This window comes from Gasterosteus aculeatus, chromosome 9 (genome assembly GCF_964276395.1).
Source record: "Gasterosteus aculeatus chromosome 9, fGasAcu3.hap1.1, whole genome shotgun sequence".
Lineage (NCBI taxonomy): Eukaryota > Metazoa > Chordata > Actinopteri > Perciformes > Gasterosteidae > Gasterosteus > Gasterosteus aculeatus.
Window position 1 is genome coordinate 18,076,116 of NC_135696.1, and position 25,346 is coordinate 18,101,461.

The 25,346-nt window shown below is 45.1% G+C and overlaps 3 protein-coding genes across 8 annotated transcripts in view; 1 reads left to right on the forward strand and 2 right to left on the reverse strand.

Moving 5' to 3' along the window:
- Nucleotides 1-7,715: 7,715 nt before the first annotated feature.
- On the reverse strand, nucleotides 7,716-13,351 carry cyp4v2a (cytochrome P450, family 4, subfamily V, member 2a). Its single transcript, XM_078109257.1, has 11 exons — nucleotides 12,550-13,351; nucleotides 12,335-12,447; nucleotides 11,911-11,996; nucleotides 11,052-11,242; nucleotides 10,900-10,969; nucleotides 10,673-10,800; nucleotides 10,411-10,583; nucleotides 10,186-10,288; nucleotides 9,445-9,579; nucleotides 8,607-8,786; nucleotides 7,716-8,521 (listed from the first exon to the last, which is right to left on the reverse strand). The coding sequence occupies exons 1-11, from the start codon at nucleotides 12,740-12,742 to the stop codon at nucleotides 8,352-8,354; spliced, it is 1,542 nt and encodes a 513-aa protein (XP_077965383.1). The 5' UTR covers nucleotides 12,743-13,351; the 3' UTR covers nucleotides 7,716-8,351.
- A 575-nt stretch (nucleotides 13,352-13,926) lies between these two features.
- On the reverse strand, nucleotides 13,927-18,959 carry tlr3 (toll-like receptor 3). Of its 4 annotated transcripts, XM_040185430.2 has the most exons (7): nucleotides 18,931-18,959; nucleotides 18,664-18,771; nucleotides 17,624-17,706; nucleotides 17,047-17,514; nucleotides 16,726-16,920; nucleotides 14,746-16,595; nucleotides 13,927-14,572 (listed from the first exon to the last, which is right to left on the reverse strand). In XM_040185430.2, exons 4-7 carry the CDS (start codon nucleotides 17,500-17,502, stop codon nucleotides 14,341-14,343), a joined length of 2,733 nt encoding a protein of 910 aa, XP_040041364.2. In that variant the 5' UTR covers nucleotides 17,503-17,514; nucleotides 17,624-17,706; nucleotides 18,664-18,771; nucleotides 18,931-18,959; the 3' UTR covers nucleotides 13,927-14,340. The 4 variants fall into 4 exon arrangements, with proteins under 4 accessions (XP_040041364.2, XP_077965380.1, XP_077965382.1 ...); XM_078109254.1 differs by lacking the exon at nucleotides 17,624-17,706 and having other exon boundaries at nucleotides 18,931-18,948; XM_078109256.1 differs by lacking the exon at nucleotides 18,931-18,959 and having other exon boundaries at nucleotides 17,624-17,790; nucleotides 18,664-18,826.
- Nucleotides 18,960-20,940: 1,981 nt separating this feature from the next.
- sorbs2a (sorbin and SH3 domain containing 2a) overlaps nucleotides 20,941-25,346 on the forward strand; it is a 47,817-nt gene continuing 43,411 nt past the window's right edge. For 2 of the 3 annotated variants that reach the window (XM_078109261.1, XM_078109280.1), the window contains exon 1: nucleotides 20,941-21,080. The gene's annotated coding sequence lies outside the window, so the exon portion shown is untranslated. The remainder of the gene's footprint in view (nucleotides 21,081-25,346) is intronic. The other variant, XM_078109264.1, reaches the window with a different exon arrangement.

Consider the following 25,346-nt stretch of genomic DNA (forward strand, 5'->3'; position numbering starts at 1 on the left):
TTTGAGCATAAGCTGATGTAAAGGGATGAGATCATGATGCTTTTGGGTGAAGGGTACAGGGAAAAGTGTCAAAGCCAGTCAAGTTGCCTTGTGGGGTTGGATCAACGCCACACAGCATCAAGCAAATCCCATGAGTTACCCTTTCACTCATCTACAATGCAAATAATACAAATCCAGGTCCAATCATTGCTCTCTTTCAGTCTCTAATAACTGCCAGCTCATCAGCTGCTAAATGCTCCATCGCATTCAGCGGCGGCGTGATGTCTGCATTGTTGCTCAGGGAGGGAAACTATCACATTTCTGTAAACGCTAAACCACCTGGCCAAAGGTTATTTTAATGTCTATTGTTCCAGATGTTGCAAAGTCATCGGAAGTCCCCCAAACCTTGAAATGAACACCATTAAAAACTTCATTTCATTTCATTCATTCAAATTGCAAAAGCATCAACAGGAAATGTTACCATACATGTGGATGATCCCAATAGATCCCACAGAAAGGCATCCTATGTGCACCTCTACATTGCGTGATGTTGAACAGTTTTCTCCACTAATGAGGCCATTTACGTTTTACGTGTGGCACACTTGCATTCAGTTTGCCTCTCGGCGGAGGGAATTGAGCCAGGACAGACATGTCCTTGACATTTTTTAGCTTGAGCCTGTGGCCTCTGCTCGTCCCTTCAGACCACCCAAACAATTTGGTCTGTAAACAGTAACAGTTTGTTTTTAATGCATTCGTTTTTGGGTGATAATAAAGTAAATGTCTCAATGAACAAGAGCAGAAAAAAGGACTCAAAGAATTATAATATTTATAATATAATAACACACTTGCTTTACTCATAATCCTTTTATACTGTGGAAGGACTTCATGGACTCCTGAAGTCACCAAACATATTTCACAGTGGCGTCTATTAATTAGTGAAATTACCCACTAGTTTGACTTAAAAGAAAAGAGTTCTCCGCAACTAAAACAAAAGAAAAACGTCTTTGAAAGTTTGATTAGACACAAGAAATATCTACTCATACTTTCAAAGACTTTCAAACTTTCATGCAATGATTAAAAATGCTTTCGGCTCGCATGTATATCTGCACATTTTGAGGCCCTATTTGTTTGGTACAACTGGAGGACCAGTCAGTTTTATTGCTAAACGTAGTCTCTCACCAAGTCCAACTTTACCAAAGCAAGCGCATCAAAGCGTCACATTCACCTCTTTGCTCCTCCGTCCTCTTATGGAGGTAGAAAGTGCTGAACAACCTCCGCTGAATGGTTCCAGAAATCGATTAGACGGTTTTGTCAGGAATCCTCGTGTGTGATTATATAGGACGAGGGTTGAGACACGAAGGAGCACAGTGATCAATTAAGTGTCCCCGTGCGAGACGGAACGTCCCTCAAGACAACCTGGCCTGCTTGCTGCGTGCGCTCAGCTCACAGGACGTTTTTTCCCTCTAAAGGAAGAACTCCAAAGTATGATTATCTTCTTACAAAAGGCGATGCCATTTGCGAGGGCAGAGCAAATATTACATATGGGCAAATGGATATATTTTCAGCCGTGGATTGATTCAAAATGGGACTAAAGTGCCTGTGTTTGTGATGATGATCATGATGATGATGAAGGATGTCTTTGGCCCAAAAGAACACATGCAAGGCCTTTTAAAAACTGTTTGTTATTATTTTACAGTAACAGTGGATCAGACATTTGATGAGAGCACACAGCCTCGTCGTCCAGTGAATCATTAATCCTGGCGAGTGTGATTAGCATCATTCGGGTGCAGAGGAACTGTCAAATCAGTTTTCGGACTAATCCGAGTGCGAGTGTCGGTCTCCCCTGATGTTTTGATCGGTGTCACGTCGAATCGCAAAAATTCCCCAGAGATCAGAAGTTCTTCTGACGTCAGAGACGTCAGCGGGATAATCTCGGCGGTGATGTGTGAAAGCCCGTCTTCGCCTAATCTTCCACTGTGAGCATATTCATAACTGGGACACATAATCAGTTTGATCCTGTGTGTGTGTGTGTGTGTGTGTGTGTGTGTGTGTGTGTGTGTGTGTGTGTGTGTGTGTGTGTGTGTGTGTGTGTGTGTTCACAGTAATGGTCAAATTTTGTTTTCAACCATGGCCGAAAAGTAGGCCCGCCTCCAGACGGCTTCATGCATCAAGGGAAAAAACATGGCCGACCAGCTTGCCTTGGCCTCCTCTCCGCCTGTGTCTGTCTCCCCCTGTGAATTCATGAGCTCACACACAATATCCAGGATGATGCAGGCGCATTTGAAGCAAGGGAAAGAATAATGGGGGGGGGGGGGGGTGAACTGCAGGTGAGATGAGCGGGAGAGACGGGGGGTTGAAACGATCAGCACGTTGGGTCTGTTAGTGGGAAAATGAATTTGGATAAATCAGATATGCACCGCGCGCCGTGTATTGTACCGGATTGTGGACAGAATAAACGCAGGCATGTTTCTTTCTGACATCGCGTCCTATTTTGAAGCATGAAATTACATAAAATAACTGGCAGCTAAACTTGTGTTTGGTTTCTCCGCCAGCTATTTCAAATGTGCCAGATGGCGCTCGTGCACGCTCCATCGTTGCTCCCGGATCCCTTTTTGCACTTTGCATAAGAAGCAAAAATTGTAAAGCGCTTTGTCCCCTGAGGTAGGAAAGCCTTCTGGGAATGAAGTCCATTTTACTACATTTCTAATGCAAAACAAGAGTTTTCAGTTTTTGGAGCAGCTACGTTTTTGCTGTTTTTTTTAAACCATTTTTTGCAGAAAGGAGCTGCTTTGATAGACGCCTCCATCATGTAGTCACCTTTTAAGTGCAAGACCAACATATGATTGTCCACATGCTGGTTGTTAAAGGAGTGATTTGACATTTTAGGGACATGCTTACTCGCTTTCTCGCATATAATTTAGAATATAAACGCTACTGCCGTCATACGGTGAAAATAATAACGCTTCTTTTGTTGATTTTGAATCAAAATATTTCAGTTTAATGAACTGTACGTTAAAGGGAGTGCGATCGGAGCACTGGAGAGATTGATTGCGTTTTCTAATGTGTAGTCATGTGTAGCTTCTGCTAAGGTCACCCTGGTTTTGTAAGGTAGGGGAAGGTTAGAACGCAACAAATAGTGCGCGTCAATCCAAATGAACCGGGCACATCTGCCTCCACTTCATGCGCAGTTAATATTTGGACTAACACGGCTGCCAGAATAAATAGCAGTTTTGGCTGTTTTGCTGAGGCCGTTTCCACCCGTCACACGTCATCGCCGTTACGAGCAGGTTTTACCTATCCAGCTGATCCCTTCCAATACAGACAAGAGAAGTGGAACGGATTAAGGGACTTGGGATGTAATATCATTATATTATTGAATTATTTATGTTTTAAATAAAGAGCCCTCTTCTCAACTGGGTCCAGACTTTGTGGCAGCTCAACAGACGGGATTGAGGATGAAGGCGATCTAATATAGAAGCAGTTATTCTCTGTCAATCTCTGTGATTAAAGAAAAACAAATTGATTGGCAGGATAACAAAGTGACCGGTTAGAGGGACCCTGGAGCTTAAGATTTAATATCCATCTTTGGAGAACATGTTGAGCTTTTGGACAAGAATGCGTTGGACGGGGAGGGAGGGGGACTTTCTACTTGGTTACTTGTTCTTCATATATGGAGCTGCTAAGGATTCAGTCCTGCTTCAACCTTGACGGGGCTTTGACTTTGCTTCTCTTGTGCACGTCCGGCCCGACTAATGATTGTGCTCCTTTTTTATCACACGCCTCCGTCTTCAAAATGGTCAATCACACACTGGCCTCCATTCCAGGGATGTTTTGGATGCAGCGCCGTCCATTCGGTATCGAGACCATCTTTTATTTCTTCTCTTCTTCTTTCTTCTTTTCTCAATAATGTTTAACTTGTGTGTTGAGATTTTGTCCCAAATGTGGGGAAGTAGCAGAGCAAATTTTTTAATGTCTGTAAAAGGAATAGACAATGTTCAATTGACACCTCAACAGTAGTTATTGTCATATTTCAAATAAAATGTGAATATTATACTAATTAATTAAAAACGTATCCTCTTTCATATGAAGTTATGTACAACTTCTGAGTATCAAAAAAGTAAAAACGGATAACAAAAAGCTTTGAAAATGTGAGTTTTAGCCATTTTAGAAAAAAAAACATGACATCCATATTATTCTAATCTCTGTGGATATTAAAACCATTTTGTTTCAGCTCTCTGTTTACATCATTTCTGAGCATTGAATTCATGTGTCGTGTTGGTGATGGCGTCGTGCTTCGGTTTACAGCGCACGCCGTTGGTTACTTACTGGTTACATAAGCAGATTCTTAAAAAAAAAGAGAGAATAATAATCTGGAGACTTGACATTCAGGTGGACAATTGTTCATTAAAAGTTTCTCGTTTTCTTCAAAAAAAACAGTTTTGACTCCAATTCTACAACTTTGTTTACCCGCGGCTACTGATGATTGAAACTTAACAGGAAACATCCAGAAAGTCTCAGCTTAATGAGAAAGGACTGTAGGAGTATTATTCCTGGGTCAACATTGACTAAGCACTGATATATTGAGCCGTGGCTCCATTCTAAGTCGGTAAGCCCCACTGTAGTGAAATTGGTGCCATGACTCACATTTTAAACAATTTAGCTGTGAGATTAGGTTTTCGCGCACTTCAAAGGGAGAATGTGCGGCCTTGGCGCCTCCAGCAGCACGCACCTGTCCGCCTCAAAGTGGCACGCTGAATGGTTCGCACGCGTTTCTGCAGGGACGGTAAAGACGGCGGACGGACGGGTTTTGTTTCGACCCCCCCCGAGCGATCCTTCCTTTGACGGGGCGCAACATTCGTCTGGTTCGTGCAATCGCTTTCCTCCTCGTCGTCTCCGATTTCTCCTCCCCTCAGACTCCTGCTCAGTCCGCCTTGTTACCTTGTTTCCCGTCTCTCATGTTAATCCTTTGTGTCTCCCTTTCCCCTTCACCCCCCCCTGCCTCGTCACGTATGGGACGACACGATCCCCCTTTCCAGTTGGGCCCCTAATAGGGGCATTTGCTTGATGGGAGAATGGATTGAGGTTGGCGGAGAAGGGACAGGGGCTCGAAACGAGTGGGTGGTTTCGCTCTGTGTGTGTGTGCGTGTGTGTGTGCGTGTGTGTGTTTGCATGTGGCATGTGTGAGGGAGAGTGACTAAAAGCAACCAATGGCTGTGTGTCAGGGAAGCTCCAGCATGGTGCTCAGTGGGATCCAGGGATGCTGTCACGTCGTATCCTCCTCAACGTTGGTGTTGCTCTGTGGGTCCCAGCGAGGTCCACGAGACATCGCGGAGAGAGACGTAGACGCAAATACCGCGACGTCTTCCAGTGTGCCGAGGCAGCTGCAGCTTCAATTGATCTTAATCGTTTATTGAAGGGGATTTGCCTCTTGTTTTAAAGGCGCAGTTTGTGACTTGCATGAATAGGGTGTTTGTTGTCACATGAAACTGAGCTTTAAAAGCACAGACTGAATTATGCCCCGATTTGGAGGACACAGTGAATTAAATGGCCTAATTTGAACTCATGCTTCCTTTTCTTGTATTTAAAAGAGCAGCAGGAAATATTTAGGGGATTATTTGGCAGGACTGCAATACCCTTAGCTATGATTTTCCATCTGCGCCGAGTCAGCTGAAAATCCGAATTGTAGTGAGCTTGAAATAAGTCATGCACATCCGCACATGCAGTCAGCAGCACGGCCCCCCGCGTGGTTTCTCCAGCAGCAGCAGCAGCAGGGCGGACACCCTCCCTGCTGCTGGAGCCACTCACACCTCACGTCATCTGATGGCGCCGTTGCATTCGGATGCGTTATCCAACCGGTATTGATTGGCCCCCGTGACTCTACCGGTGTTTTAAGCATCACTAATTTCAAAGGCTTTTCAGAGGCCATTTGTTCTCACGCTGCAGCGCAAATTGGGCTGAGCTGCTCCGCCTACACGAACACGGCGCGAGTCGTGGGCCGAGAGAACATTAGGCCTCAGGATTTCATTCTGTGTGGGTGTATCCTAGACTTATCTTTGTAAACGACAGCCAGCAGGTGGGAGGAGGGGGTCTCTTTTTGCTTACATAGTTTGTCTCTCGTGGTATTTCACTGGTGTAAGTAAGTAAATCAGTGCCCGATGGATTCTGCTCCCTGTGGGATCAAATGAGACCCCAGCAGTGAACGCCGTGCATCCGGGCTGCAGCTGTGCTGAGAATGGACGCGTGTTAATGAACCAGCACATTGCTTTCCTATGTCATTCAAGTGTCAGAACACAGAATATCGGAGACTCACAGGCTGTACACGTGCTAAATACAGCTGTCAATCACATCAACACGAGGCTGCCAGGCATTCTGCACACACACATACACACACACACACACAGAAGACAGTGCGCGACACAGGCGCCTTCTCCTTGCACACATTCATGACCGCACACACCACCACTGCCTCTCTCTGGACATCCGTTTGAACTACACCGAACAGAAGAATCAGCTGGATAATGACGGTCATTTTCTAATCTACTGCTGTTTCTCTCCTCAACGCCAAGACGGTACGGAGTCCTCAGAGCAGGTGCTTCATGACTCCAAACAAATAAATCAATTCCGAAAGTCCGTCATCATTTGGTGCTTTCAAGCGGTGCCATTCAATTTCATCACAGAGCCCGAGGGGCTTCTGTGCGTCCGACATTAAAGGCCGATTGAGGTCTTTCATGATGTTTGTATTGTGATTTCAAAGTGTGTCTGCTGGGTTTGTCTTTCAGTAGATAAAGTCACTAACCAACTGTGATATAACACAGGAAATGTTTACTCAAAGAATATGACAGGTAATTAATTGTCTCCATCAACACTGTCATTTTTACAAACATTGTTTAATTGACGCTCTACGAATCAAAAACCATCTGCATACTTTCTTGAAATCCACCACACTGCAGACACTAAATGTGAGCAAACGTTCTCTTAGCACAAGCAGTTTATTACGATTCCTCAGACAAATGTACTCCTTCTCCAGTTAGAGCTCAGGCTCTCTCATTGATTACAGATGTGCTCAATACTTCAGGAGAGAGAGCATTCAATTCATCATCGGACCTCTTGTTCTGGTCTTCGGCAATAACCCTCCCAGCCGTGCCGGCTAAATCATCTGGTGACGTTACGGATGGGGTCATTTGGAAGTGTGTCATGCTATTATTACCACTTTGTTCAAATGGATCCCTGTGACCTCAATGGGATTCGGTGGCTAAAGAGCTCGGCTTATTGCAACTATGAACCTGAATGGATTGTCATATCATCAGAGGGGAGTTATATCTAAAAAAAAGTCATTAAAATGTACTAAAGACCAAATTTGACAATGTTAAGAGTTGTCTGACAAGTTCCGTCCCTCAAAGTTACACTCTTGATTGAAATCTGTTTCAGTCTCCTCGGCCCTTAAAGTGTGGCAGCGCTGCTGCTTGAGTGGGTTCTGTTACAGGACACGGTTGCTATGTGGACTCCATGACGTGTCGTGAAGGACTTCTGCATCAGCACCAGACCAAAGCGGTAACCAGGCGTGTTGCTCGCCGAGGGAGTCCGTCGCATCCTTCCCATCCGCAGTAAGTCGATGACCCATCAAACACACCAGTGAGCAAATGAGATGTCGTATGAGGTGATGCAACGAAAGAAATGCAGCACGGGGTTTGAAATGTAACGTTCAGTTGTTAGTGATGCAGAGCGGCAACTAAGAGTAAAGCTTCAGGCTTTTATTACCACAAAATATGTATAATCTCACCTTCATCATGAGCTCTTTCAACAAGTACAACTTTAGATGCATTTCAAGCATGTTTTTGTTTAAATTAAAAAAATTACTTACTCATTAAAAAACAAATGAGTAAAAGCTGTGGATCACTGTATGTAACCCTTATTCTTAAAATGCATGGAACCTAGAAAATCGATGATAAATTATGTTTTCAATCACTAATAACTTTCATAACAACCAGATACTTTTCTTAAAGTGATACACATGTGCTCTGCTAAGCGTTTTTATCGTCACTTCTTAGCCGCTTATAGCGAAATATCATTTCCACAGTTACGTTTCAACCTTCCTTGGGCACAGCCACACAAGTGCAGAGTTGTTGAGCCAGATTAGTAAATCACAAACCTGTTTGCCCCAAAACTAACAGTCGAATCCCGATACCGGGAGAGAGACTGTGATGGTAAGATTTTCAAATGAAACCCAGCGGCCACTCTCTCCCCCCCCGATAAGAGGCCATTACACACCCACTCGAAGTTGAAAGGATGGGCTTTTAAACAGAGTTCCAAAAAGGATGATTAAATTAGCGAAAAGCTTTTGCGGAGCGGAGCGGCTGCAGGTGCTGATTTGATTAAGTCTGGCTTTTCCTCTTTTCCAGTTTGACCCAGATGCCTTTCTCCGGTCGCAGGATGAGCTCCCCCACCGGCCGGAGCTCTTCCCGCTTTTGACACGCCTCGATGTTAAAGTTCCGCAGAATGGCCGCCAAGACCACCTTCTCCTCCATGAGGGCAAAGCGTTGACCTGCGGGGGGGGGGGGGGGGCGAGAATGAGAACAGACGCGACCGGGAGATGCACATGGAGGCGGGTCCGGTTGACCTTTTCTCACCGATGCAGTTGCGGAGTCCGGCGGAGAAGGGGATGTACGCGTACGGAGGCCTTCCCACAGAATTCTCCGGCAGGAAGCGCTCGGGCCTGAACTCTTCGGGCTCGGGGAAGTACCGCGGGTCCCGGTGGACGGCGTAGGTCACGATGATGGCGTTGGTGCCTTTGGGCACCTTGAAACCATCTGCAACGGAAACCTTTATTATTGAAATTGCTGACCGTATGTATGAATATACGGCCTTAATTTTATTAGAAATACTGACGGACAGATGAGAGCAGTTTATCTTTTTTTTTTTAAAGGCTGAAATCAAATTGTACATCACAATTTGGTCTCATCTTTCTAGTTTGATCGTCACTTTAGTCACATGTTATTTGCTGCAAAAAAAAAGGTGAAATCACCACAATAAAAGGTCCAACGGCGAGCAAGCGCCCGACTGCTGGTGACCTCTCATGTCAACACATTCTCAGATTTATGGTTTTACTTGGTCGCTTAAACAATTAATAGCAAAGCGAAGTGAAATGAAGTGGGAGGGGGTGGGGCGTCTGCTGTCATATGTTTGCAGGATAGACCAATCAGAATAATGCTAATAATATAAGTGCAAATAGATCTGCAACAACAACAAAAGGGATCAGGCCCTTGTTTAATAAGAACTCTGGCTAGAAACTCCGGCTGAGAGGCGGCTCTGACAACCTCAGAGTGGATGCCGTGTGACAAAGAAACCCATTTTCCAGTGCGAATAACACAGACGTGGCTTCTTATAAAGGAAATAGCACTGCCTTTGGGGATTTGCACTCCGCAGATGAATGTTTCATTGCAGTGTCATCACTCATCTGGAACTCACTGATGTGGCAGTCCTCTCCGATGTTGCGGGCAAAGAACGGCACTGAGGGAAACAGCCTCAGCGCCTCCTTGATCACACACTCCAGGTACTTGAGCTTCTTCAGGTCCTCCATGTTAACGGGCCGGTCGGATGAACCTTTGCAGGCAGAACAGGAGACGCTGTTAAACCCGTACGTGCAAAGTACTGATAAAGAACAGAACGTAAGCAAGTTGTTATCCTACTTTTTATATTCTTGACTTATAGCCTACTTTCCCCGCCTTTTACCGGCGATAAGAGACTAATACGACTGCATTGTTCAAGTGGCAAGGGTCGAGTGTCTTTGCCTCAAATCGTTTCCAACTTAATCTATATAGCACCTTCTTAAAGCTCCAAGTTCACAAAGCGCTTCGACAGGCCCGAAAGCTCAACGGTGAGGCCCAACGAAGCAAAACAAGCTACAAGGTCACAGTTAAAACCAACACGCCTTTGCTTCAGGAGGAAGATCAGATCCTCAACCGGAGAACGCAGAAACATTCGGTCACCACGCGGCCGCCTGGCTCACGTCATGGAAAGAAAGAGGCAGGCGGTGAATAATGATTCAATTATTCTCTATGTTTTTTGGCGAGGCCCCTTTCACATCCATTATCCCCCCAATAGGAACGCGTCTGACCCGAGACGAGTCGAGGAGCCTTCGGGCGGGAAAAACAAATGGCGCCACAAAAGTTAAAGACGGGGCGGCGGGAGAGGGCGCGCTGCCGTTACCGAACACCTCCTGGAGCTCTTGTTGCACTTTGCTGTGCGCCTCCGGGTGGGAGCCCAGCAGATGCACGGCCCAGTTCATGGAGGCCGCCGTCGTGTCGTGTCCCTGCCATGAGGGTCATCAAACACAGGGGGCCGGGGGAGGGGAAACAAACGCGTTAACTCAATCATTTCAGGCGGATTCTCTGTTGTTTTCGTCACCGACAGTATTCGATCATCAGCACCAACCCTAAACATGAAGGTGTCCACTTCCTCCTGGATGTCCTGGTGGCTCATCCTGCTGCCGTCGTCATACGTGGTCTTCAGCAGCATGTCCAGGAAGGCCGGCCTTTTCTTGGCGCCCTCTTCGGAGTCGCTGTCCGAACCCGTGGCGGAAACGCTCGCCGCTTTTTCTCGTATCACCTGGGGCAGGAAAACGCAGGTTGAAACCGCATGTGGACCCTGCTGCTGCTTTTTTCAAACGTGACGGATTTTTCCGAGCCACCACTTTCTTTGTGAGTGAAGGAGTGCAGGATCTTGAGCGTGTCGTTGTGCTCGCGGCCTTCGCCGAAGCAGTTGTACACGAAGTCGGGCCAGAACCACGGCGTCCTCTGCCTGCGGCTCACGATGTCGCTCATTCTAAGGACGAAGACCGACACATGGAGCTATCAATCCTGTTAATGTTCCCTCTTCTACCATCTCCTCGTGTGGTGGAGATTAACATCGAAAACAACTCACTTGTAGACGCTCTTAACGTACTCCGAGTCGGAGTGACTCTGGGCGTAAATTTTCTTCCCCATTGCGGTTTCTGAAGAAACATTGTTAGTTGAACATCTTTTCGTCCCGTTTTTTTCGGGCATTTCTCAACAACATCTGTCGTCCTCACTGACCGCAGATGATGTCCAGCGCGCACAGAGTGATGTGGCTGAAGCAGTCGAATTGGCCCTTCCCCGCCTGCTTCTCCAGCTTCTCCACCAGGATGGCCGCCTGCTCGTTCATCACGTCCAAGAAGTCCGTCAGGATGGAGAAGTGGAAGGTGGGGGTCAACATCTTCCGCCGCTGACGCCACTTGTTCCCGGTGCTAAGCAGGAGCAGAAAGACTTCACGGATAAACTCGAGGCCGAGACGGGGCCCCGCGTTCTCACAATTAAATACGGGAGGAGCACAGATGAGACCGTTTGACTTGACCCTTGACCTTTTGGTAAGAGATGCTCTGTCTTACGGGGGGGGGGAGGGGGGACGGTCACAACATCACCTCACACACGTGCATTACCCCACTGGCTCCATACAGATCTACACGACACATTTCAGTTTTTCCTTTAACTAAATAACTAAGACAAAATGATCTCAAGGACAAAATAAGTTGTTGTAGAAATTCATGATCGCAAAAAGATGAATTGTGCTGCCTGCAGGTGGAACTTGTATTGCTTGTATTGATTGCGGTGACTCCTCAACCTTTCCCCCACCTTCAGTCCAATTATTCTGCTTGTGAATCATGTGAAAATGACGTATTTAATCCTATGGCGCCCCCTTCTGGCTGCAAGTATACACACAATCTTCTTATGTTATAACGCTATTTTTTCAATGTGAACAAATTCAGAAGTACAGGACACATATTTATGGCTGTTATTATTTTCATTCATATTTATTTCCTTGGATTTCAGTACTACGTTTTCACTATGATTTGCTCTTTTCTGCTGGTCACTGACAAGCTTTGGATTTTTGGATAATCAGATGAGCTCCACAAACCTTGTTAGAAGGCCCTTTCCAAGCCAGGGGTGGAGGAAGGTGTACGAATATGATTTCTCCATGTGGACAGTGTTGGTTAGAATTGCCTGCAAAAAAGCAAAGTTGGTACAGGTAAAGCATGCGTGCGTGAACCTGGTGCCTCGTGCTTTCCCTGCTCTGCAGCCCAGTGTGTAAAAGTGCAGTGACATCCTAAGTAGGCCATGTGTACGGAGGGACCAGGCTTCACTAGTCAATGTTCAATGTCAAAGTCTGCGCAAACACTTTGGTTTACTTTGGTTGCTCCACACGTCGCAGACAGCGGGAAGAGACACCTTTTTTTGTTGTAGAATACTTCCATGTTTACAGGACACGGCGCGGTGACTAAAGCAGTCACGCCCGCTGTTGGCGCCTTAGTTGTAAAATGTGCACCTGTCACTCACTGTACCTCGACAGTTTCCGCGTGGAACAGAATGAGAAACGGCACCGGTCCGATCCAGAGTTTGAACAGCGGCTCGCCGCTGAACTCTGCTGTTAAATCCTCAATCTGTCGAAAGAAATCTACAAGAAAGAAAAGAGGCGAAAGAGAATCTTTGGATCACAAAGGTGGATCACAGGTACCGGGTCGCGCTGCAGACGGCGGCGCGTTCGCGGACGTCTTACCGCCTGCGTTGGTTTTGAACTGGTGCGCGTTCCCGATGAAGGGATACGTCCCCGCCGGCTGCGGGATGGGCTTCATCACGAACCACTGGTGCAGGTAGTCGCTGAGCAGCCTGTACGTCAGGTAGGTGAGCGTGGCGATGAAAACGCTTATTCCGAGTAAAGACACGGAGTAGCTGCCGAGCGTCACAGCCATGTTGGCGTGTGTGTGTGTGTGTGCCCGGTGTATGTCTGTGTGTGTGTGTGTGTGTTTTAAATGGCAGTATTGAGGTGTCAACCTGTGAGGAGGAACCTTAGCCGCGCCTTCCCTCTGAGTCAACCCTCCCTACAGCTCACTGGGTCAAAGTTCATCCACCTGGACAATGATTGCTGTTAACGCCCAATCAAAACCCGTGGGCGTGTCCCGAACGCGTGGGGGACCGGAAGTGGAAAAGTATGAGTCTAAAAGGTTGAATGAACAGATAAAGAGGGCACATGTTGGTAGAGATTATGTAATAAATAATTTAATTATTAACGATATCTCACTGACTGTGATCAAGACTAGACTGGTAATGAATAACAGGCGTATCCATGTGCTTTAAAACATGTTCTATTGTTGTAAAAACACATACGTAACCAAGGAGATGTTATTTACCCTTTTACCTTCATTCATGGTCGTCAACGGTCATTTTGGGATCAATATTAGTTTATATGTTAATACATTATAAATGATTGAGTTTTTTTTAATCCAAAATGATTTTCTTAGTTAATATTTTAAAAAAAACTTTTGTTGCCAAAAGTTTAGACTGTTTTTTGTTAAGACAGTAACTCACCCATAAGATTTTATTTTATTTAACCTAACCTAACCTTTAACTTTTTATTATGTATTGTCTGTGTATTGTATGTTGGCATGTAGTTTGTGGTGCCTTTTAATGGCCCCGTAGAATTATTATCTCTCTGACACTATCTCAACAGACACTGAGGGCATGAAGGGTTTATTTATATGTATGAGTCCAGACGTTTGGTTGCCTGGCGAGAGTTCACATTCTTTCATGTAGACTTTCACTTGCTGTATTTCAGCATTCCATAATTATCTTTCCGATATTGTGGAGACGATTTTAAGAAAGAATATAGGCCTTTATGCTCAGCTGTTAATTCAAATTTTTATTTTCCCAGGTCGCGACCCACCAGTTGAGAATCACTGCTTTAATCCATTCTGAACTGTGTGTGTGTGTGTGTGTGCTCTTCAATACAACACTGAAGCCTAGTTTATGCTTCTGCGTTTTCAGAGCGGCGCAGACCTAAGACCCCCTTGCGTGTCCCTTGCGTGCCTTTTCACACCTCCTTGCGTCCTTGCGTGTGTCGACCCTGAGACTCGATGAGTTCGAAAAACAGACATAACAATTTGAAAGTTTTTATTTTAGATGCAGTATGTTAAGAAGTGTGTATTGTAAATTGCTGATTAGGGATTTTCAAAATGTAACTGTTCAACTGAGATTTGTTTGAAAAATTGGACAACATGATGATTTTTATAACTCACAATACTTGAACAGTATAACAATAAATATAGAAAAATAAACACAGAAAGCAAATAAGTAATTGTGCTGTGTCTGCAGGCAAACCCCTCCTTTCGTTCATTACCACTTACATTCTTGTTGATTCTAAGGTGCAATTTATATGCATAAAACTGAGGGCATATCTACGGTGAGTGCAATATTCAGAGGGCAAAACAAGCTGCAAGCGGTCGCAATTAATCAAACATATCGGTAAATATTATTACACAATTCATTTCTAATTCTTACAAATGAAGCACAATCACTCTTGCAATCGATTTGTCATGCCCAGTGCTATGAGGAGCTTCTGGTGAAAGGCCGGCACCCTCTCCTTATGGACGGGCCAGTCCAGGACGCAGCATGAACGCAGCATGCCCCGACGGAGGAAGAGGGAGCGAGACAACTTGAAGTCGTGGACGTCCTGCAGGAAGACCAGAACCACAGAGTCCCTGCTGGCTTCAATGACCTGGTGAAGTGCATGATGGGCTTTAAATCTGGAGAAGGAGAGAGAGACAAGGGAAGCAGAGCAGAGAGCCAACTGTGAGAAGTCAATCTGCAACCCAGACCAAATAAAATACTGCGCGTCATTAAATTCTAAATGACTAAATTTCAATTATACTTATGTACAATCTAGAATTCTTCACGAATCAAGCAAAGTTAGATTTACCTCCTACACCAGGGATCTCTGAGAAGAGTCTCAGTGACGACGAACAAGATCTTTCTGGACTTTCTCATGTTGTCCACGATGGATTCGAGCTTTGACATGCCGGGGACCGAATCTCGATCCTCCAAACAAAATCTGCACATGTCATTCTCTAGGGCGGCTATCCTCCTCTCCACCCAGCTGGCGTCTTTCTCCGCGTGGATGACGTAAGCATCGTACTCAAACTCCCTGCCCTCTTCAACCTCGGCGTCGCTGAATCCTAATGCGCGGTTGATCAATATGTTCCAGTAGAACTGGATCCTCCAGCCTTGGAACCGCACCAGAAGTGCAGATACCATCAGGGTGATGACGACAGTGCTGCTCAGTATGTAAAGAGCCTGAAATGGGGTCATATCTTTACAGGAGAGGGTGTCGAAGACCATGACAGAGCGGTTAAAGTAAGCCAGCGGGGTGTTGCACAGATACTGGTCCCTGAGACCGGGCACTCTTGTCCCATTTGTACTGTTCAACCATTTCACGAACCACACCATGCTCTCACACGTGCAGTCAAATGGATTTCTGTCCATGAGAAGCAGGCTAAGGTTGCGCAAAGGAGCTTGGAACACCTGTGGCCTCACAGCTGTGAGCAGGTTCTTTTGTAGATTTAAAACCCGCAGTGAGCTCAGATGGTCAAAAATGGAGTTCTGCAGATTGTTAAGGAGGTTGTTGGCCAGGCTGATTTCACGCAGGTTGCCCAACCCACTGAGAGCCTCTGCCGGGATCTCATCCAGCCCGTTACTGTCCATATGTAAGGTCGTCAACCTCTCTGCGCTTTTGAGAAACAGCACCGGACCGCCTAGGTTTCCGCTCTTCCACACACGGGCTAAGTTATTATGTTGGAGCATCAGCACTTTGAGGTTCACGAGCCCTTCCAGCATATTCACACGGATGTTCGCGATGTTGTTGTTGCTGAGATCCAGGACCGTGAGTTTGGCCAGCGGACTGAATGGAGAGGGATCCACGTTCACCGCTTCGGCTGTGAGACTTCTCCCCAAAGTCAGGATCCTCAGGTTGGGCACGTTCACGAAAGACGTGGAGCTCAGACCGACCGTCTGGTGGTTAACTGACATGTGAATCTCTTCGACCTGGTCCAGGCCTTCAAACTCTCTGCCGGTGAGAACTTGCTTGATAAAGTTGAAATCCAGAACGAGGGTGGTGAGGTTTCTCAAAACGGAGAAGCTTCCAGGATCAATCTTTGCGATGGCCGTCCATGTCAGATTCAGCTTTGTGAGAGGCGATCCCGCGAGTGAGACGAACGTCTTGTTGGTGATGATTTTGAGCGATGTATAATTACTGAAGCTCAAATCCAGTTCCCGAAGACTTGTCAAGCCTGAAAATGTGTGCTCGGTAATTTCATGAACGACAGTTCTCTGCAGTATCAAACTCTCAAGGGCACCCAGTGGTTGGAAGGAGAAATCCTCGATAATCGGGATGCGGTGACTTTTCACCAGGGCTTTTGTCAATTGGAGTGTTTTCAAACTATTGAGCCCCTGAAATGTGTCATTGCTCAGGCGTGTGATGTTGTTGTCCGACAAGATTAGAGTCTGAAGTCTAGACAGCGAGCTGAATGCACCGCCTTCAATTTTGCCCATTGTGTTACGGGACAGATCCAGAAAGGTTATGTTTGTCTTCTGTAGCCCTGCAAAGGCTGCCTTCGGGAGTGTGATCAGCTTCGTCTTCTGAAGAGACAAGGCATCGATGGCCGTCACCGCCAACTCCGAACAGAGTTTAGAAATAACATTCGTGCCCATTTGACTTCCATCCATGATCAAAGTACGTAGGCCAGAAATGGGCTTAAAGCAGCCAGGCTCCAACTGCAACAAAAACACAAAACACAGAGGTCCTGCGGTGAGAAAAAGGGGAAACGAAACCAATAACTGAAAGCCAATTGGCTCCATTTCCAACAAAACCATTTCATTTCCCATTTCTGGGTAAGTTTCATACCGTTTTCAGCGGCACGGATGATATGTTGAGGACCCGCAGGAAGGACGAATGACTAAGATACGAGAAGTCGTCTTTCTTCAGTGTAGTGAAGTAACTGAATGCCAGGTTGAGGCTCACAAGGCCGGGCAGCTGAGGCTGAGAGCCGAGGCTGGCTGACTGCAGTTTGTTTTTGGACACATCAAGGACTCTGAGGCTCTGTGAATGATGCAAGCGGAATGACGACAAAAATGAGGTGACATTTAATTCAATGCAACATATCAAACCGCTGTGAGGAGAATGAGCTGTAGCAATTACTGATCCCGCTCATCGGTCTATCAATACCTGTAGCGCAGAGAAGGGCGCCCCATGAAGCTGTAGCTTATTACTAGCCATAACCAATTGTGTTAAATTGGTGCAGTGGCTCACGTCCTCCATCTCCAGCACGTGCACCACATTGTGCTCCATGTTCAGTGTCTGCAGCAGAGGCAGCGTCTGGCACAGACCCCGCTCCAGCCTGGTGATACTGTTGTAGCTGACGTTGAGGTGGCGGAGGCCTGGGTACAGGGCGAGTGACGCGGGGGGGATGGTCTTCAGTCTGTTGTGAGACACATCCAGGCTGGTGATGCCTTTGGGAAGGTCACGAGGCACCGCGGTGAGGCTGAGGTGGCTGCAGTCAGCTCTGCCATCTTGCACGCTGCAAGAGGTCTTCTTCTGGGAGGCCAGGCAATTGTGCTTTTCCGTCATCAAATCGCATGTTATGATCACCACAAGGGAGAGGAGGGAGCGTGTGGCATGCATTCTTTCAAAAACCTTTTAAAGACAAGAGAGAGATTCAAATCTGCACGAGCCTTGGACCCACATACATGTTTTGCATTTCCAGCACAACAGCAAGAACATTAATGTAATTAATATGTCTTACCAGAGGTAGCTTTTAACAAATTACGATTCACAAAGGCTCTTCAGTCCAGCCCCACAGTCTCTTCCGCCCGTGAGCACAGCAGTCTACATGCACAGCGCAGATACGGATACGAGGAACTGGAAACTCCGGTTTCACTTCACAAAGCGTAGCGACTCAGTATAATTTAACTGTTTCAGGCAAGAGGATAAGCCGTAGTGAGAAGTTTAGGGGAAGTCGTACGCACTTCCTTCAAACAGGGCGAGATTCAGCATATTTGAGGTTGTGGAACATGACATATTGGCTGAATATTGCTCCAAACTTTGGTAAGGCCTCGTGTAAACACAAGTTCTGTACCGTAATGTACACAAGTGTTTGTGTGTTGAATAAGCGCAAGTTTTTTTCAGTTGCCTATAAAATCCCAAATCTCTTAAATGTGTGTTACGACTAATAACACAGCATCTATTTTTGAAAAGCTTTCTCGCTGCGAGGCAAAATTCGCGGTTTCCGTAGTCACGACTCGACGAACTGGAAACATACCGTAAATGTAAGAGTAGACGCGCAAGACGGAAGAAATTGGCGTGTCGTGTTTAATAAAGTTATTAAATAGGATTATTTAACAGCGCAAGGGCGGCACGGTGGCGTGGTGGTTAGCACTGTCGCCTCACAGCAAGAAGGTCCTGGGTTCGATTCCGCCCAGTGGCCTTTCTGTGTGGAGTCTGCATGTTCTCCCCGTGTCTGCGTGGGTTCTCTCCGGGTTCTCCGGCTTCCTCCCACAGTCCAAAGACATGCTCTGGGGATCAGGTTAATTGGGGACTTTAAAAATTGCCCGTAGTTGTGTGAATGTGAGTGTGAATGGTTGTGTGTCTCTGTGTTGCCCTGCGATTGGCTGGCGACCAATCCAGGATGTACCCTGTCTATCGCCCGAAGTTGGCTGGGATGGACTCCAGCCCCCCCGCGACCCTGTGTGCAGGATAAGCGGTCTGACAATGGATGGATGGATGGATTTAACAGCGCTCAAGCCTGTGGTATCTTTGCAGTTAAGATCCGCCGAGGCGACTCACCCTCGTCATTAGAGTACATGCAAGTGGCATTTCTTCTGTAAACGGACCTCTCGTCTGTTGGTGGACACCCGAGACGTGTTCCCCTCCCAATAGAACTCATTCATTTTCCTGCAGGCAGACATCAATGGGAAGACTCAGTCATGCGTCTTTGGTTTATTCCTGTGGCCGTTTGTCTGTTTGTCTCTATACGTGTATGAACAAGTTATTCATGTATTGTTCAAAACCGGATAGATTACATCAGGTTTAGTTAATTGTGGTTACTCTTACCTCACTTACTCAGGTGACGGGTGTTGGAAAAAGCAAGAAAAGGGTGAGTGTAAAGCTTCCAGTAGAGGGCAGTAAATGACAGCTGCGTAACATCCTGCTAGTAAAAGATTTCATGTTTTGTAACAAAAAGATACAGTAGCATATGATCTGATATGTTGCTGCTCACTTTGAACAAGTTATCGGTTATATGTTGCAAAGTGGCTAATAAATTATTATATTTATAATAAAATAATTACTTTATAATTAAATATTTTAGGATCTGGCCAGGATGATTATTCAAAGCCAATATGCTGTTAATATCACATATCATACATACAGTATTTCCCAGAAGAAATACATTGCAAGTAAATGTAAACAAAACAAAGTCATTGAGCAGAATATTTCACAACAGCTTTAGGCAGCAAGTGGTGCATTATTGAGATGGTCCAAACACCAATAAATCTGAATTAACCAATGGCCATACCCGTTTGAGAAGGTCAGCAGCAATTTGAAAGCCGAAATGACCTTCTGCTCATGCCAAATTAATTGCAAACTGGAACCACAGTTGATCAACAAACTGCATTCCTGAAAGCAAAAGCAATTTACTTGTTGTGATTGATTGGTAATTGACGTGTCATTCATCCTCCAGGTCCATTCGGTTGAAGGGAATTTTTTTCATAATTGCTTTCGTATCCTCTTAAAAGTTTATTCACTCAGCACGTCATACCATCAGCCACTTTGAACCGCAGTGTGTTAATTAGTTCGACATCAGCTGTCGCGCAACAGAGCACAAGTCCCATCAGTTCCCAGAATGCCACTAATCCAAAGCCGCCCCGGCACCGCTCAGAGGCACAGCGTGTCGAAGTGCTGCTCAGACCACTCGTCTGTTTAACCAATATCTTTGATGAACTTTGATTTGAAATGTGTAAGACTTATTGTTTACATTGTACATAGGATCATTTGGGCTGTGTGTGTGTTTTTTAAAAGCCTTTTTTTAATCAAGCATAATGACTCAACAAAACCTGTAGCAACTCAAAATGCTATTTTTTACATATTTTTATTCATCACAATCACATAAAATCATGCTGGATATTACAGTAAATAATAAAGCTTGGTGGTTTTCTGGATTGTACGTGTCATAGAATTTCATTGAAAATAACAGTGGTAACAACCTGTGTAGCATGCCAGCATATTTCTCTGTTTACACCTGCACAGTAATCAATAATCTATTTGCCAATACACTATTGATAATGTGGTGATTTATGGAGAGAGGAAGCTGACCCTGTGGCCTTTTCATTTCAGCAACATTTTGTCTCTCAGGTCACACAATTAATACTGTGGATGAACACAATTGTCTTATATATACACACACATACTTGTGTGATTAACGGCCAAAACAATAAAACATTTGCATAAAGCAAGCAATCCACTTTTCCATGTTGATAGGAGCATTACAATGAAAAAAAGATATCAAGGGACATTTAGAATAGATACAAATTTGCGATTAATTGTGATTGATTTTGACATGAATGCGATTAATCATGATTAAATGTTTTAATCGTTTGACAGCACTAATATATATATATATATACTTTTCTATCCCCTTTCTTTTCCTCTTCATCCACTCCTCAGATTAATGGGGAAAGTGCATCCTGGTTTACCCCTCGGGCCACCTGATTGGTTTAGCCCGGTGTTCGAAGCGCTTTGTGCCAATGGCTGGACTGCTGAAGTGAAAAGAGCGAGTACCATGCTATTGACGGTGGTGGTCAAGTTAGTAAGGTAATAGATGATGAAGGCACATAGGATTCAAGTGAGGAAGGAAATCAGGAATTAGAAAACACATCAGATTCTCTCAGGAGAAACACAACTTTGCACCGCAATGAGGCATTCAATGTAAAGTGAAACAGCCCTACTGTACCGTGGGCTGAGTGACAGACGTTGCAGTACGTGTTTCACTTCAGCCCGAGAGTGGCTATTGCGTGGGTACTGGGGTACGTGTGATTGAATGCACTCATGCAAGAGGGATAACTGGGGGAGGCGGCGGCGGCTGGATCCATGGGAGTGTGTGTGTGTGTGTGTGCTACATTCTTCATCTTACCGGCTCGGGTAAACCTCCTCTCGCTCATTTGCAGACTGAATCTCTGGAGTGTCGGAATGCCTCGAAACCAAAGGTGAGTTTGCCCCGTCGGCTCTTGGCTGTCGTACACACGGTGGATGTTCACGGATATTATGTCGCCCTGCGCACAACCCTGCAAGGTAATGTCTTTCTCAACTCAAATCCTCCCTACATGCTAATGAACTCTCTCGTATTGTGCGCCTGTGGGTTGATGTGCAGTGCATTGTAATTGTCTGACATAATGGGCATCTGCTGTATGTGAGCAGCTCAAGTGGGGGGAAAAAAAGGATACAAATGAAAAGGAGGAGTCCTTAGAATAAGCTTGACTGTGCTCTGATATTTGAGTAAGAAGGGGGATAAATGCCCCGATTCATTTCCATCACGAGTGTGAGGAGGATTTGTTAGATGCTGAAGAGGGAAACAGGTAACGTGCATACAAGGAGCGGTGCAGGGAGCAGCATCGCTGTCGTAGTATGTTCTCTCTGCCCTCTGCAGAACAAAAGACACTGCAGTATATCTCCCCCTCCCCAGTTTGCTGACCGGCGATGTTTGGAGATCAGACGGCCAGCTCTGCTACTGGGTCAGCTGCTGACACACAACCTGTGTGGTTATTACACCTCTGAGGAAAGGGAGGGGCCAATTCTGCTTTTTAATTTCAGTCAAATGCTTGAATGAACGCAGCACAGCTCAATACTCTTGGTGGTTCTTATCAGATGTGGTCCTTAATCGAGGACGCGAACGCACACATTCATTTAAGTAGACGACTCCACTACGCGTCACAGAGCTCACAAAATGACACTTTTGTAAGTCAGCAGAATGACATTTCCCTGGGAGCAAATGTGGCGTTCTAAGGAATTGAGGGAGTCTTTATCCCTGATTGCGATCAATGAAACCCGCATTGAGTATTTACTACACCATCGTAAATGATTGAATGTCTTCCCTCATACAACTGCTACTGTTGTGCATTCATCGACAGATCATTGTGTTTTATTTGAGCATTGGCTGATGTGTGTGTGCTTCTCATCCCTGGCTTACTGCACACACTGAGTGCTGACTCAGGCTTATTCTCCCTATAACTGGGGGTGACAGGATATCAATACTGAAGTGAAATCAGCAGCATGGACCTACTACTATGCTGTTAACTGTCTGCAGTGCAGCTCCGGAAAATGCAAGGAGAGACAAATCAGCGAGTGGCGAGCGCGGCTTGGAAATATGGCAGACACAGTAAAAAACCTAATTGGCGCTATAACTCAATGCAGTTGTTCAATTATATGAATCAGTGTAGACCACAGAGACACTATGAATCATCTTCCTCTTTAAGCAACTTAAAATGAAGACTGCATTCGGTTTTTCCAATCACATGAAAAACAAAGTAAGAGAAAGGAAACCTTCCCATGAAGCTGTGACCACCACATCAGACATATCAACTGTTTCAGCACTAAACCTTTTTCCCAAGATGGACCGCATGACGTGTATATTTTTGGTGGGTGCGTATAAACCTATACTCTTATGCACAAGTAGTCACTGTTACGTTGCTATTGATGCTCTGATTTTGGCATATTGCACCTTTGATAAATGCTCTTTGTACCACGCCTGTGCAGTGTGTTTCAATCTGAATCCCCCCCCCCTCCTTGTTTAGCAGGGGCATCTTGCGTGACGAGTTGCCACTGTGAGACCATGCGCCGAAGGCTGTGAAACAAGCGGCCTATTCAGAGGGAGATTACCCCCTTCTAACACACCAAACTGATTGCGTGGAAGGCGGCAGAGAGAGCTTTGTGCCAGCACCTTAAGCTTTGGCTTCAACAATCTGGCAGCACCGACAACCGTCAGCAGATGGGACATAATGCCTTCTTGGTTTAAAAAGCCATATGGTTTCAAGGAGTGTTCGAGGTGCAATGGTTCCTTTGAACATAGACGTGTAATAATTAGAAGAACTTGACTGGCTTTAGCGTTTTTTTCTCAGAAAGCTCAGCAAAATAAACACAATAAAAGTAGATATGACCGGAGAAAATGAAACCATAGGATATTTATTTATAATCGTATTTGGTTGATTTTAGAGTTTAGATGATGCATAAATAAACACTTTTTTTCACACAATTTTTCCTCCTTCCACTAATAAGTTCATCCCCCTTTGGCTGAACACACAAATATTTCTCTGGGTCATGTGGTCAAAACTGATTTAGCGATTTAGGCCCCTTTTGATGTAGCGGAGCAGCACTGTTACCAAAGAAGGAAAAGGCAGATCCACGGGTCACATTCCTCATCCTAAAAAACTCTCCACCCGAGATTGCTTTGCCCCGCTGCATGACACAATTTGTCTCCTTGTACATTTCCATCTTTCTCATTTCCTGGCTGTTACACGACGTACTGGACCTTAGAAGTGGACGGGCCTTGATCACGTCAAACAAAAACATCAGTGTTTTTTTTTAGCCCATTTGTTCTATCGCATTTTAAACTAATCGGCATCCATGTTTTCTTTAAATCCAATCAAATGAACTCATTTGCACCAAGCAACTGCGTACAACTGTTGTATTTGTGGAACTCATGCGGAACATCACAAATATTACTCAGTATTTAAAAAAAAGGCTGTGTGCAGACATGAGCAACTGTTCCTCACAAACCTTTAGTTGAAATGTAGTAAATGTCAAATCAGGGTTTCCTCTTTTTTACGGAGATACTTTTTCAGGACTTCAAGAAATCAGTGACGATTTAGCTGCCATGACTCTTGGTGTATTAAAGTCCTGTAATGAATCATGGAAACATAAGATATGTTAACCTGATAACATCTAACCTTTTATTGGCTGAGTTACATTTCATTCGTGGATTGCTTTATAGTAGATGCTCTCAGGTACACACCTCCCTAAAACACAACAACACACTTTAAGTGTTTATATTTATTAATTGTATTAATGTACATGTTAAAAGGTAGATACTGAAAAGATAATAAATTAAGTTATTCATTGAAAAGGAAACAAAGAATAATTGTAAGAAGATCTGCCACGTGATCACATCTAAACTCTCTGAATAACCCCTATTTACAAAATCAGAGACGCTCCTAAACGAATCTCCCCAAGCTGACAGTGACAATGGATCTCGTGATGCTGTCTGAGCCAGCTGGCATGTCCACCAGTTGACTGGCATCACGTCTTCTTTCTACCTGTGTCCTCACTCTCATTTCACCTACTCAGACTCCATTGTTTTCCTACTCCTCTGTTATATTTGCTGCATCTCCTGCGCTTCCAATGAGCCTTCTGGCGCATGTTTCATACTTCTACGCAACATTTCATCAGCCATAACAGAACTTATCAATCCTCTCAGCGGCCACACAGGATAAGCCTGGCTCAGCAACATCGGTCGAGGGTATTGAGGTGGATGAAGTGCGGAGTAATATTAGAAATGTGTTTCAGAGACAGACACTAACAGTAATTGTGTTTGGAAGACCCACGTGGAAAGCAAGCAAGGCGTGCGTTGCATAAGGAGCGTAAGCCGCTCTGTCATCACTTCGTGCCCCGATAAGGAAGCGCGGTGAGGTTTACCAGGTAATGAGCTCCAACAGGGAGGATTAGATGCTTTAATATCAGGGCTACCATCGTGGATCAGACTCTATATAGAGGTATCACAGTAATCCCAGGTTTGATCATTAGGGCCTTGGTCAGTATTATTCATCACAGTTATTGTATTTCATCCTGCGGGGAAATTTTGTGAATGTCTCAACCAAATATCATGGCAATCTAATCAATAAATGTTGGGCCATTTGACTGAAAACCTCACAGAGACAATAAAGTAAAATAGATGGGATCACCAAAGTCACGTCGTCCTCTGGAAACTGTCCTAAAGTCCTCCGACTCCTCATGTGAAGGGAGAAAAACAGCCCGGCATCTCCCATCCAGATGTGCTGGACGTGGATTAGTAATGGAATAGTATTAAATCAACAGAAAGTTAAACATTATGTGTTATATGACATTAACTGCTGTATAAGTCATCCATCACTTTTTTTTCTTCCAGTCCACGGTGTTAAAAAACGTTTTTTACATTTACTAGAAACAGCCGTAGTAGGATTCACGCCCAGTATTTCATCTCAGTATATCTCTAATTTATATTACGCTGCTGTTATGCAGCTTTAGTTTATCCTCTCTCTTCATCAGTGTTAAGACCTGTCTATACTCATTTCTAAAGATTAATTGAAGTCATAATATGCCTTCCACGAGTCTTGCATCTCCTTTGCCGTGTCATTTGTTATTCTGTCATCCTTCAGCTTCTCCTTTCCACCGCTTTGCTCCGTTCTGTTACGTCTCTCCACGACATCCTTCTTGACCACGCA

What these genes read in the sequence shown, in the direction of transcription:
- cyp4v2a (XM_078109257.1), bottom strand. Translation starts at nt 12,742, where the DNA reads ATGGCTGTGACGCTCGGCAGCTACTCCGTGTCTTTACTCGGAATAAGC. An exon ending in TACGTTAAGAGCGTCTACAA is followed by an intron (nt 10,801 to 10,899) that starts GTGAGTTGTTTT and finishes CTTCGTCCTTAG; the next exon opens with AATGAGCGACATCGTGAGCC. An exon ending in GCACTCCTTCACTCACAAAG is followed by an intron (nt 10,584 to 10,672) that starts AAAGTGGTGGCT and finishes TCCTGCCCCAGG; the next exon opens with TGATACGAGAAAAAGCGGCG.
- tlr3 (XM_078109254.1), bottom strand. Translation starts at nt 18,693, where the DNA reads ATGCCACTTGCATGTACTCTAATGACGAGG. An exon ending in CATGTACTCTAATGACGAGG is followed by an intron (nt 17,515 to 18,663) that starts GTGAGTCGCCTC and finishes TGTCTTTAAAAG; the next exon opens with GTTTTTGAAAGAATGCATGC. An exon ending in CATCCGTGCCGCTGAAAACG is followed by an intron (nt 16,596 to 16,725) that starts GTATGAAACTTA and finishes TTTTTGTTGCAG; the next exon opens with TTGGAGCCTGGCTGCTTTAA.